The 13,435-nt window shown below is 43.7% G+C and overlaps 1 protein-coding gene across 3 annotated transcripts in view; it reads left to right on the top strand.

Moving 5' to 3' along the window:
- LOC142590452 (uncharacterized) overlaps positions 1 to 13,435 on the top strand; it is a 101,985-nt gene that overhangs the window by 65,861 nt on the left and 22,689 nt on the right. For all 3 annotated transcript variants that reach the window (XM_075702574.1, XM_075702575.1, XM_075702572.1), the window contains 6 exons: positions 6,012 to 6,106; positions 6,789 to 7,083; positions 11,025 to 11,114; positions 11,738 to 11,800; positions 11,935 to 11,994; positions 13,060 to 13,113. In XM_075702574.1, coding sequence (XP_075558689.1) covers positions 6,012 to 6,106; positions 6,789 to 7,083; positions 11,025 to 11,114; positions 11,738 to 11,800; positions 11,935 to 11,994; positions 13,060 to 13,113 — 657 coding nt within the window. The remainder of the gene's footprint in view (positions 1 to 6,011; positions 6,107 to 6,788; positions 7,084 to 11,024; positions 11,115 to 11,737; positions 11,801 to 11,934; positions 11,995 to 13,059; positions 13,114 to 13,435) is intronic.

Raw genomic sequence — 13,435 nt, 5'->3', positions numbered from 1 at the left:
AAATTGTGTCACGAAGAGATGCATCGATGGATGAGTCCTTGAGAACCACAGCCCTGAGACGAGCACATTTTGCCGCCACATCAAAACTGGCAGCTCATTTATCATTACTTGAATTGGCCAAATTGTGCTCTTGCTGGAATCAAACACAGGTGCCCCATCACTGTTAAAGGTCAATGTGATGTCACTCCACGCCATGTTTACCTGCTTTCGTACGCTACGGTACAGACTTCCATTGGTGATGTCAGAAAATACACCTGGCACTAGAGGTCTTGATGACAGCTTCTGTAAGTTAGTGTGGAGCACTCTTCTAACTTGTTTCAAGAGTTCCAACAACTGCTGCTTCAAGTTAAACCTTAAAAAGAAACTCCCAGAGCTCATTAACCCTTGAAGTCTCTTTTATGCACCACAGGAAGCACAGGTTACACTGGACTTATTTTTGGCATCACAAGATAGTCCGAGGTATTTATGGCAGGCTTGACAGTATAAGTGCACCCTCAACGCTTCTTTTTTGCTTTTCCACAACTTTATCAGGGAGTAGGTAGCGCATGGCACAACTTTCTCCCCAAACAAGGCACTGATCAGAGTTAAAAGTCCTTGAACTTGTGCCCATGTCAATCCTGCAGTGACAATATATGTGAGCACAAGCAGAAAAGCTTCTGCTTTTGTTGTCGCCTGATAAGGTAGGGTTTCCCGTCCTAGTTTCACAAAATACTTCACGAAATCGTCATCTCCTGCAGCTTCACTCCCACTTCCTTCGTCACCATGCATCTGTGCACTTCCTTCATCATTGCTGTCTGTTTCATCTGCTTCTTGAGGATCACTGTCCGAGCTCAACTGAGAAGCAAAATTGAGTTCACTACCACCGAAGCTTGTTGCATCTTCATCACAATGAACATCTCTTTCACTTGCAGCTTGGCTAATTTCCTCTTCTTCCACAGAACTGGCAATTGCACTCGTATTTGCGACAGCAGATATTTCTGCAAGGCTGGAGCTGTTCTGCCTTGAATTATCACCGTGGTCTTCAGTGGTATCGCCACAAGTGGAATCTGTGGGAAGGCTGTGCAGGTTGGCTGGCGTGTTCTGAAACAACATGGAGCAAAGAAAAAATGGAATACCTTCACACATACATTCTTTGAAACTCAAGTGTTCTTTCCCCAAATGCTGCTTGCAATGGAGCTTTGAGGAGTGTTGACACATTCCTAATTTGTGCAAAGCAGAGTTATGTATTGGACCAAGAATAAAACGCGAAGATGGCTGCGTCTGATTTTTGAAATTCTTATTCTTTATGTTCAATTCTGAAAACAACAGTAATTACCTGGATATTTGAAGGAATGACTTACATCCACAGCTCCAGGATGTGCCGTGGTTAATGGCGACTACCTTCTGCACCTACAGCGCACTGACCCTGCGTACTGGCAATTTTAAACGAAACAAATCCTGCGGTTTTACATGTGAAAACTAACATCTGATTGTTAGACATGCCATAGTGGGGGAGTAATGTGCACTTAAACTTAAGTGCACAAGTATTTCTGCATTCCGCCTACATTGAAATGCGGCCACCTGGTGGGGATCCAACCTCTATTCCATTTTAGGTGAAAGCCTTAGATCTCTTGTTTCATGGTCACGTTGCGAGGTACACAAAATATCACGTGACCCGAAGATGGCCAGAAGCAAACCAAAGCATGTCCAGCCATGTATAAGAGATGATTAATGATTGATTAGTGATCGAATTGAGGTGGACTAGGGTGTATTAAGGAAGATTTGGGTGAATTACGGTAAATGTAGAATGATTAGGTTGGACTAAGGTCCATTAAGGTGTATTAATGAGGTTTAATGCAAAGTAAGGTTAAGGTGGACGAGGGAGGATTAAGGTGGATCAGGATGCATCAAGGATAATTACAGTAGGCTTCACAAGGCGTTCACATTCGCGACTCTTAGGCGATAGCTAAGGGCACCTTGGACTTTTTTATTATTTTAATTGAGCTCAACAGCACAACGCCATTGCCTACCGTGGTGGGTGCCGGTGTCGCACTGTTGCGTGTTTCACACACCAGTAAGTGGGCTTTAAAGAATTGATAACAGCAATGGCACAACACAGAAAATACTTTGTGAACCACACGTAATCCTTTCAGTAATCATGCCGGCTGTAAAGACGTTGCTAGAAGGTGTGTAGTTTCCGTAACATCCCATACATACGCTTATTATCCACTCTTAATTTCGTGTTTGCACTCCAGTAAATTCTATCTAATAAAGTGCATTGCACACATACGTACCTTAGTAGTAGCAGCGGCAAGAGAAGTTCTTTTCGACACATGCTTCCAAGTTTGCCTTGCGACTTGGCTGCTCGATCCAGGCTGCAGATACTGCCGGTAACGTTTCGGCGATATTTGAGACATTTCATTCGCTACTATATGCCGCCAAACGTGCGTCAGATTATGGTTGTTTGTTAAGAATAGGAATTGTTCTGCACGAAAATGGCTGCACGAATGGATGAATGGATTATAGTTTCCTACATAGAGGACATGGAGGAAGGATGGATAAGTGAATGGATACTATGAGCATCCCCATTAGAACGGGGTGGTCAAAGAAACATTGGTTTTATTCTCGATGTAAATATATTTGCTACAAACGGCATTTATACACTCCTTGCACCAAAAACATTTTGCTAGATTTCTACAAAAAATGGGATGAATCTCTGGATGAATGCATGAATATGGATACAAAATATTACTTATACTTCCTTCGCTGTCTGTGCATGTTATAGGCATAGGCAAATTTTCTTTGTGTTGTGCTCGTTATTCTACATTCTGATATGGCTCCTGTATTTGAAGTTAATGTAACTTTTGATTTCACGCTCGCACGTGTTAAGTATTGACTACGTTAGGAAGTCATATGCATTATTAAAAGAAACCTACCATATAGTCTGCAATTTTGTTTGCAGCTGTAGTTTTTTACACATGACATAGAAACACGCTTACTTTTAATCCTTTTTTAAATACATATTCATTTACTTCACTCGCATAAAAGCTAAATTCTTTGCAAGAAACGCCATGTCCCTGCATGACCATGCACTGCGAGTGACCCCGCTCTCAAACGTCAAATATGTGTATGCACACGTGACTATATATATATATATATATATATATATATATATATATATATATATATATATATATATATATATATATATATATATATATAGATATATATATATAGATATATATATATATATATATATATATATATATTTATTTATTTATTTGTGTGCAAGCTTTTACGCTACGTGCTGAACGGCAGACTCTGAACGATCTAGTTTTGTGTATGCTGACGCATTTACGGCTGGGATACAAGCCACGAGTAAAAGTGATGCAGTATTACAGGAGGCCTGGAAGCGAGTTAGTCCTACCTATAGTTTATGTCAGCTGCATCCCTCGTTTCATGAGGATGTGCTGGTAGGCTGGCTGCATGGAGGAAGGAAAAAAGCTTTATGACAATGTAAGACAGGCATGCAAACACACACACAAAAAAATAATAAAATTGCAGAGAAAGACAAAAAGGGTGAGGCAAACGGCGGCATCTGTCTTGCCCCCTTTCGTTACTCGTGCCTGTGTTTGCAAGCCTGCCTTTTAGTGACATGATTCCATACCAACCCACTCGAATATATTTCACCGGAAAAAGAAACTTTTCTCATGGCTTGGCGAATGGATGGGGAGAGGGCATCGAGGTGGACGACGCCAAGCTCGCACAAAAACACAGCATATAATTCCCACCGATTTGTAATGTGTCCCGTTTATTCTAGCCCAACATTCTACCTAACTGCAACACTCTGCCTGTGCCGCCTCTACGATGCAGAGAACTAAATCCAGTGCATAAATGTAAAATATAAAGTGGTATATGACTTGCAGTGGTGTATGATTACTGCTTTTAGAACACTGCGCTTTTTGGTGTTTTTGGTTTCGTTTCTACAGATCAATAACCACTAGGAGCACGATTGTAATGGTTCGGATTTGATCGCTCCCCTGAAGTCGTATCCATACCTCGACGTAGTGTGCGTGGCCTGCCTGGTGTGCAATTGTGTTTTGTCTGAATTGCCCTGCTGTGCACGTGCTTCTACAAAGCCCATTTGACTCTGTTTAGTGGTGTCGTTTGCGTTCAATACAAGGTTGACTCGGCAACTGAGGTTGTTGAACCCAATGCGATTGGGGACTTTCACCCGACAAGCATTGCCGATTTTGACGGCACTGAATTGTATGATGTATAGTGGACCGGTGACAACACTGTCTTCGGTGGCTACTACAAAGCCAAGTTGCTCCACATGACAAGTAAGCCGCTACACGAACTGTACAGTATCAGCATATATAGTGATATTGGGTTGCCGAAAGACATTGAGTCCAATTGGGGTTTTCAATGGTGCCCAATTGCTCACAATTTATGATCACTGCAGATCCAAGTTCTTACAATTAGACATCATTGGGGTTCATAATGCCAATTAGACCTAATTTGAAGTCACTGGCTAAGCAATCCCGTGGAACAACCTTTCCACTTGAATGTTGCCACTGAGCCTGTCGCGACTTGTGCTTTCGTTCAGCAGCGCGAGCGCACTTGGTTGCTGGAGAAACGGGAGCGCGCTTCGAAGACATACGACTGACTCAGCTAGCGAGGAGCGTGTACCGATGCCATTTTGAAGCACGAGTGTGGCGCCATCTATTGGGCGTATGCGCAGTATGTGCACCACTCTGGTGACGTCACCAGCGCCTCCTAGCGCAGTGTGACGTATTCTGCAAGCATGAGTCATTAAAGGCTTTCGCCTTAAAAAGTTGCGTGGTCACAGAGACGCGCTCGTGCCACTGCTCACGCATTCGTCTCCTTCCACAGCTGGCTCTGATGCCACTCATCATGCCAGCGTACCCATGCGGTCCCTCCCTCAGCAAAGGCGCTGGTGGCACTGGCCCACTGCCAGTCGGTGTGGTGATTTCAGTGAGTTCTGTTGTGTGCTCTGATGAATGGACCTTCGATAGAGATGGTACATAAAGTCACATGGTCCTAGAGAGAGACCGCGCTGATGGCCAGTCTGTATATAGCACTACGCGTCGCAGTGCTGCCACTCGGCACGGTGATTTCGGTGAATTCTGTCATGCGCTCCGATAGACGAACCTTTGACTTAGTCAGTAGCTGCATCCGGCTCCTTTAGACATCCATGCAAGTACGCGAATGAGGCCAAGGCACGTGATGTGAGAAATGATAGAAGGCAGCATGAAAACAATACGATTACATTCTGTAAAACGAGTCATCATCGTGAAGACGTCGCAGTGTTTTCGCATTCATCCACGAAGGGATACTAAGTGCTTTTTTTTTTTTTTTCTTTATACGCAGGCAATAGGGTGGGCGTAAGTTTGCATGTGAGTCGAGGTTTACGTGTACCGATGAAGTGCGTGAAACCTACTGCGCCAGGAAGTGGCACTACACTCTTCAGCACTGTGTGAAGAGTGGTATTCACTGTTGGTGACGTTCTGGCGTTGGAAGTCCTTTCCTTGGAGGTTAGCACTGCAACGCTGGGGAGGAGTGAACTTTTGTTATCCTCGAAGGATGCCATGCATTGCAAAGAGCTGGCGACACGGGTAGTGCTTATGTAGCAGCGGTCTGTGAACTTGGACACAGATACATTCCATTTCTTAATATGCTAGTTGCAATATTGCCTTTGTAGCCAACTGCTGCACACGTCTTCACTTCACCGTGTCATATTTTGCAGCATGAATGGAGCACAGTGTGTTAGCGAACACCCAATTGCATTTGCTACAGCTGTTCGCACAGAAGCAGGTCACAAGAGGTGATGGTTTCGTATTTGTGTGCTTTCAAGGAGGCAACGTGCGGCACACCGTCGAAAGTGCCATCTCGTTTCTCTAGAGCAAACTGCTTCGTGAAAAGGCTCAATACTGTCAATGTTGTGCATGCATTGAGCAATATTATTTCATGTCTGTGCTCATATGTCACTGCTTTCTGGTGCCGTGCAGAAACATCACAGGAAATGGATATCTTCCCAAGCAAGAGGCCTAGGGAGGCAATAAACTTAAATGAAGAAAACGGAAAAAAGAGGACAAAAACGAAGGTATGCCCAACACTTTCTTCTTTTATGGCATTTATGCATTGGACAACACTGTGTCACATACTGCTTCATCTGCTTGATGAAAGCACATAAGTTCTCCCAATTGGGTCCGTGCACCGAACACATTTGGCCATCATTACGTGCCAACTTTCATTGCACGCCTAATGCAATGTGCAATTTACTGTATAGAAAAGCATGGTTGAGAGAGAACTGTAGAAGCAAATATACAATAACTTAATTTTAGCATAGCTCTATTGTTTGCTTATATCTTAGAGTCCCTTAGTGAACTTGCTGCTCTGATGTGCTGGGAAGAGTATGAATGCTAGCTTTGAAATGTTGTCTTCAAACATTTATCTTCAAATTAAAAAGCGCAATGTGATGTTATAAATTAGTCAGGCACAACTAAAAGCCATTTTACCTGCTTTCAATCTTAATAAAAATATGTGAACTCTAATTGTAATATTGCAAAGTATTTATGGCCTGTTAATGCTCTCTCTATCCAAATGGTGGTCTAGAATCACACTGTCACAAGTGGGACTTTAGACATCATTGTAAATTTATACTTGTTGAGTTTCAAAGGCTTGCTTTATGTATGTGATATATTATTTCTGTGAAAGGCAATAAGCTTTGCGCTTTTAGTGTATTGCCACAACAATCATTGCTTTTTTTAAAAATAATACTGCAGCCCACACCGTCAGCAAAGCAGCTTCGCCTGGAAACGCAAAGCACTGTTGAGGTGGAGCTTGCAGCTCATATTGAAGAAGTCACACCCTCTAGCTGCACATGTTGCAATGACGGCTGTGGAGTACATGACCAACTAGAGCAAACAAGAGCGGAAAATGCTCTGCTGAGAGAGGAGCTACTGGCTCAGAAATCGAGCTTCATCAAAAAAACAGAAGAACTCAAGAAAAAGTTAAATGACGTTCTACATCGCAATGCAGAGCTTGAGAGAGCACTGACTTCAAAAATTTTTACAAGTGGTGAGTGACCTTTGCATGTTCTTATGATAGTCATTTACATGAAATTCCAGCCAGGCACATACCCAGCGGGGAAGCCAGGACCCCCCCCCCCCCCCCCCCCCCCGAAATTAAGCGGCATACCCATCCCCCCTTCACCACACACGCTACCACTCCTCACACACATTCCTAAAGCACCAACAAATCAGCCTATTCGGCAGTCAACATTTTGCTGCCTTTTACAGCGAAAGCTGGATATGACTAACGTTCCGTAGTTTTTTTCGCCGTCCGTCAACAGGAAAAATCATCATGTGGGCCGATCCTGGTGATGTGCAAGAAGGGTCCAAGCTCAATGGCACATACCCCAACGGGCTCGGGAACCTGAACCAGCCCTTCAAAATCTTCGGGATGGGCCCACGTATGGGGAGTGCTTAAAGCCTGCTTCACCTCCGCAGTGGGTCGGCCCGGCATAGCACTACCGTCGGAATCGGCCCATGTATAGGGAGTGCTTAACGCCTGCTTCACCTCCGCCGGGGGTCGGCCCAGTCTTGCATTATCTTTGGGATCAGCCCACGTATGGGGAGTGCTTAACGTCTGCTTCACCTTTGCCGCCGGTAGGCCCGGCATTGCACTACCTTTGGGCCAATCCGCGGCAGAGGTGAAGCACTTTGCTTGCTTTTCGTTTGAGAGCTTTGAGTGTTGTCAGCTCTCGCTGCGATTCCATTTTTACAGACTGGATCGGTCGTCAATTTTTTCACTCCTTTTAGATGGTGGTAGTTATTGGCATCTCCTGGGGTGTGAAGGCCGGTTTTCTCATCCATTTGGTGCCCGCGTGATTAACTCGTGATGAGTTCAGTTGTCACCATCTGTTCAATGATCACACACATCGCTGTTGCTTCGTTAGTTCAACCTTCTTTGTTTAGACTGGTCCAGAGACCAGGAAAGGGATTCGGTTCATAGTCGGCTGGTGTATACGCTCGTGGAACGAGTTGCGGCCATAGAAAATGCCGGTTGCGTTTAACTTTTCCTTTTGCTTTGTAATTTCCTTGATTAACAGCTCGCCGCGATGCTAGCAGGTCCTCGGAACTATATACTCGCAATATGGGTTAGATAAGGTGGAAAATAAAATAATGCAAAAGAGCGTCCATCATAAGGGCCTGCAATAACCGTTAAACCCACAAGCAATATGACTGTCACTTGTTACCTCGTATGGCTTTTCCCTAATTGTATAGCACGTTTCATACAAAATTGGCAACTGGAAACAAGAGTCGCTATGAGTTTGTTTCTTTCTTTTGTCTCCAGATATCTATCGCCTTCGTTTATCCATACACCAAAGTATTTGTATTCGTTTGCACAAGCTGTACCCTTACTCGAGGACGCTGTGAGCAGTGCCACTCGCGGCAGCAAATGAATATGTTGCCAGGCAGGGCATTTGCGTATGTGATTCAGTTTTAGTTTATTGTTCATTCAAGATACATAGTTAGCAGTACACAGGCGAGGGTCCCAAAGTCAAACAACTGCAGCGGGACCCTCTGTTGAGAAATTAGGCGATGTGCTAAGGGAGAGAGCCAAGGCAACAGCCAAACAGGAAGGAGAAGCAAAAATTAACAGATTTAACTGTTGTTTGTGATAATATTTATGGATCAACATCTTTTTATCTAAAAATGAAGCAGAGATATTGCCACCAGAAGCGGAGAACAATTCCGTGTGTTTTGAGTGACACTTCTACCGTTATCAATCGATCCGCCTGACATAGCCACTTCTCTGCTGTGCTAATGTGGGTGTTTTTCTAACCTTCCGCGGTGGGCGCAGTACATCTAGAACCACAGTGTCCTGTGCTCTATGCAATTGTATGGGACTGGTGACCACGCATCGTTAAGCAACTTCCCAAATAACAACACAAGTCGGTTCTGGCACTTAAATTGGTAGAGTAGTAAATGAGGGTTCCAAAAGAACTGTGATTGTTCCGCAAATATATATATTTCTCTATAATTCTTCCAGAGCTAATTCAAAAAACGGTAATACAAATCTTTATTTTACACTTTTGCTTGTTTACTTGTTCTTGGAAGTGTTCTTCCAGCGTTTCTGTCAGCGCGAGTCCATTTGATGAGGTTCCTTGTTTGCCAAGTAAAGGAGCGGTGTATCTCACAGGCGTACCTGCGAGGTGCACCTTATTTCAATTCTATTTTGTGGGTTTACATGTCTTTATGGTGAATGGTGGGCATTATTCACATTTGTGCTGGTAAAGGTACCTCCCCCCCTCATTTGGATAGAAAAGATGCCTTGGGTGCCCCGCTGTGCCCCGCTGTGAATTGGTTCAGTGGTGCAGGCAAATGAAATGAACCTATAGTTGTCATGGGAAAATCCACTGTTGGATTCAAAGCAGCTGACCTAATGTACGAATGAGCACCGCTTTCTGGCATAGAGCAGTGAATCCTAATACACGTTTGGAATGCAACCCACACTGCTGGAGCATAGTGAGATTTATCCAGGGTACCGTGTGTATGGTCATCCGCGTGTGCTCTTTGCTGCCAGCAAAGGCATCTTGTTCTACATGCTAATCCTGTTGAATGCTTGCTCATAATTGTTGGCTTGAGCATTGCTCTCTGTGTCCAATTCATCTCATGAGTCAGAGCGCTCACTATCGAACATCAATAACAATGCTGTGTGCCACGGTGGGTTGAGGGCATTTGCCATTACTACAAAAGCCAGAACTACACGGCACCACCAAGCGTAGTGAGAAGTAAAAGACTGAAAAAGCATGCATGAAGGCAGTACGTCATGTACTTGCTGTTCACTCTACTGGTTCTTGCGGAGCAGCTTTGAGTGCTCTACAGAGTGGTCACAGCACAAAATCTGCTCTCAGTTTCATTGAAAGACGTGGCTCGTGCCATCACTTTGTCATTGCAATAGAGTTGCTCTAAAAAGAGCAGCAAAAGTTGCATTCACTCCATCATTGGAATTCATCATTAGCAATTTTGAAAATTGGGCTTGTTATTTCCGTGCTTTGGTTATGCCCTTGTTCCAAGCCTCGCATGTGCATTTAGGAAAGCGCTTGTATATCCGCTGTAGCACCAGCTCGTGGGCCAAGTGAGAAACGAAATGGCAGGCATAAAGCCAGGACAAAATCACTTGGGCAGCAGTGTTTTCATGCACTTATCACCAGTGAAGAAGGGGTAAGGCATGCAGACATGGACACTGGAGAAGTGGACAGCATGAACGCCAACTATCAACTGAAGGAAGCACTGAGGTGAAATGAGAAAGAAGACACAAAACTCATCTGCGCATGCCCTGGAATGGTAGCACCACATGTCAATCTGGTACACGTGCTGATATTCGTGCACACGTGCGGGTACTGTCGGGTACATGCGCCGACATCGTAGGCTGGCACGTGTACCCGATTGACACGTGGTGCTACCATTCCAGGGCATGCGCAGATGAGTTTTGTGTCTTCTTTCTTATTTGATAGTCGGCGTTCGGGTTGTCCACTTCTCTTCTCTAGTGTCCGCGTCTTCACGCCTTACCCCTTCTTTGCATTATGAATCCTTACCAACAAGCTCAGCTTTCTGTCATTCTATCACCAGTGCTTGTTTTGCACTGACCCTACATCCATACAATGGCATTGGTTATATTGAGGTATGTGTAGTAGCCTAACTTTGAACTTTCATAAAAGCTATCAGATTTGTTTCTAAACAACCAAGCAGACTGAAAATCTGAACTTGAAATAAATTTGAACCGACTCTACTGCCATCAATTTCCCATGAAAGCAGTATAAGTAAATCTGGCTGTGTGTTCAAGACTTACTGGATAAAAGTTATTGTACAAAGAGGTGAATAGTAAAGAAACGCCAGTATTGTCACCTTTTTTTCCTGCACTCTGCCTCTATGTTTACAAATGTACAGCTTACCTATACTCAATAACATGCCTGATGATTTAGACTTATAATGTTGTAATAATAATTTCAGAGAGCAAGATCATTTACGCCCGGTCTTTGGATGTGGTGGTAGGTACAGAAGCTCCTGTACACTCGCGGAGCTCAGGGCTGGGAGCAAAAGGCAAGCTACATATGTGGTTCATTTCCCAAGTTTAGTTTTTGTTGTCTTCATTTTACTACTATTGCACCAAATTTCTTTTTTACTTCCCCAGAAATAACCAGGCACCTGCATTTAATTTATACAGTTAAATTTTGACCGTTAGATATATTGGCAAAAGTGATTCATGTGTTGTTCAGTCCTGGGATGAAACATTGCAAGCATTTCACATAAACTTAAAATTGTGCATTGCAGCTGTTCATGTCCGGTATATAACCACTTGAAATACATGTCAGACCAGTCATCTTAGAGCATTTATATGCAGTTGCCTGCTGTAAGTTCTCTGTACAGGGAGGGCTCAAGGTACTTTGTGACAGGGCCAGTGTAGTCGCAAGCAGTTTCTGTTCTTTCTGTATTCTATAATTAAGAACTCAGGGCCCCAGAATTATGATGTAGTGTTCTATGTGCTAAGGTCTACAACATGTCCAGAATTGGAGCTTGCTTTCCCTTTGATAACCAAAAAACAATTGTTTTGTCATGTCACTTGCAAGGTGACATGACAAATCTGTGACATGACAACATGTCTATTTGCTTGATGTCATGTTGAAGGTACCAAAAACACTGTTGTTGGCACATTATCATTGCAGACTTGGGCTTGCACTCGCACAGCAGGTCACATTCAGAAGCCAACAAGTCATCGCACCACAAGGGTGAGAAAATATTTAGTGCACATATGCAGTTTTGAATTAACTAGCACACTCAGATAAATCTTACTTTTATGGCTGTATGGGTGCTAGTATATGTTGCCCACATTGTAATAACTTATTGTTTTTACGGTCTTCAGGAACCACTGCAGCTGTGGCTTCAGCTGCGTCAGTCCAGGAACGTGTGTCACAGCAGCTCGGTAAGAGATTTCCTATACGCCACTGTTGCATAGTTCTTTTTATGGACCACTGGTCATTTGCTTTTAGATAGCTTCCATCTGGAGCTGCTTGCACGGAGATGTTTATCGGCATTTAAATTGATTGAGTTGTAATAAGGTACTTCAGGACCGTAAATTTGGGCCACAATGTGTCTAGCAGTGTACAAAGAAAGTATGCAGTTGAGAATTCAACACGGTACCCACGGCGGTGGCTTATTGGCTATGGCATTGTGCTAATAAGCATGTGCTTGCAAGTTCGATTCCTGGTCGTGGCAGCTTCATTTCGAAGGGGGTGAAATGCGAGCACACTCATTTATTTAGATTTAGGTGCGGCCAAATTAATCCAGAGACCTCCACTATGGCATCTCTCACAGCCGCAGTGTTGCTTTGGCACGTTGAACCCCATGAATCAATCCATCGAAAGAAGGTCACGTTAAATGCTCAACTGTGTGCTTGTGTCAGGGGTTGTCGGATGCAGTGTCGTGCCACCTCAGGCCAGAAGTACCACATTACCGATAAACAAATTTTCCTGTTGGTAAATGGCTCGCAAGGGGCACCAGGTTTAGACATCGTAAACAAGTGTGCACACATGATGGTTGTGTCTGGAAACTAATACGTAGGCATGTGCCCCAAACAGCTGAAAATTCAAGCAGAAGTATGCGCTACATCAAATTAGCACAGACAGCACAGCTCTTGTTTAATATGGGTTTGTCCGCAGTGCACAAGTTTGCAGAACACCACGAGTTTTCTTTAAAATGCAGCCAAGCAAATCTGAAAATATTCCATGCTGAAAATAGGAAAGAAAATGGTGGTGGAGCTTGTGACATAAACATACCATGGTACTTGGATCCAGTAAGCAACAAGACAGGGCAAGAATGTCGTGAATGCTGTTCAGAGCACTCTCTCTCATTGCCTTAGAGAGGGTTACTTGTTTGAAGTCCAGAACAAGTTAATCAGCCATGTCATAGCAAGGTGCTGCATTGACATGTTTACTTTGAAATATATGAAATTAATGTACAAACACTTATTGGTGTGTTATCATTGCAGAACCTAGCAACAGACCATCTGGTGCTAGTGACACGGAAGCTTTTCAGCCCTCGGGTAAGGTAGTATTTCATGTACAGGGCCAGTTTTTTTCTTGCTTGCCATCCTCGCATGTGACTGTTGTTCAGTCTGAATATTCCTTGAAAGTAAAAAATTGTCCTCCACCTTACAGCAGCACAAGGCTACAAATTTCTGTGTAGCTTCACGCTACTGTTGGGTGCATGACAGTTTTTTCACTTTCATTAGGCTTCCTGTAGTTCATGAATTTTGCAGAACTTCCGTGCGAGAACATTGCATGTTCATTATCTTCAGGATCCAGTGCTGCTGCTGCGGCCTTTAAAAGCCCCATAGGATTTATGTCAGACCAGCTCGTAAATAT

Source organism: Dermacentor variabilis, chromosome 8 (assembly GCF_050947875.1).
Source record: "Dermacentor variabilis isolate Ectoservices chromosome 8, ASM5094787v1, whole genome shotgun sequence".
Classification (NCBI taxonomy): Eukaryota; Metazoa; Arthropoda; class Arachnida; order Ixodida; family Ixodidae; genus Dermacentor; species Dermacentor variabilis.
This window is presented reverse-complemented; position numbering and strand designations above follow the sequence as displayed.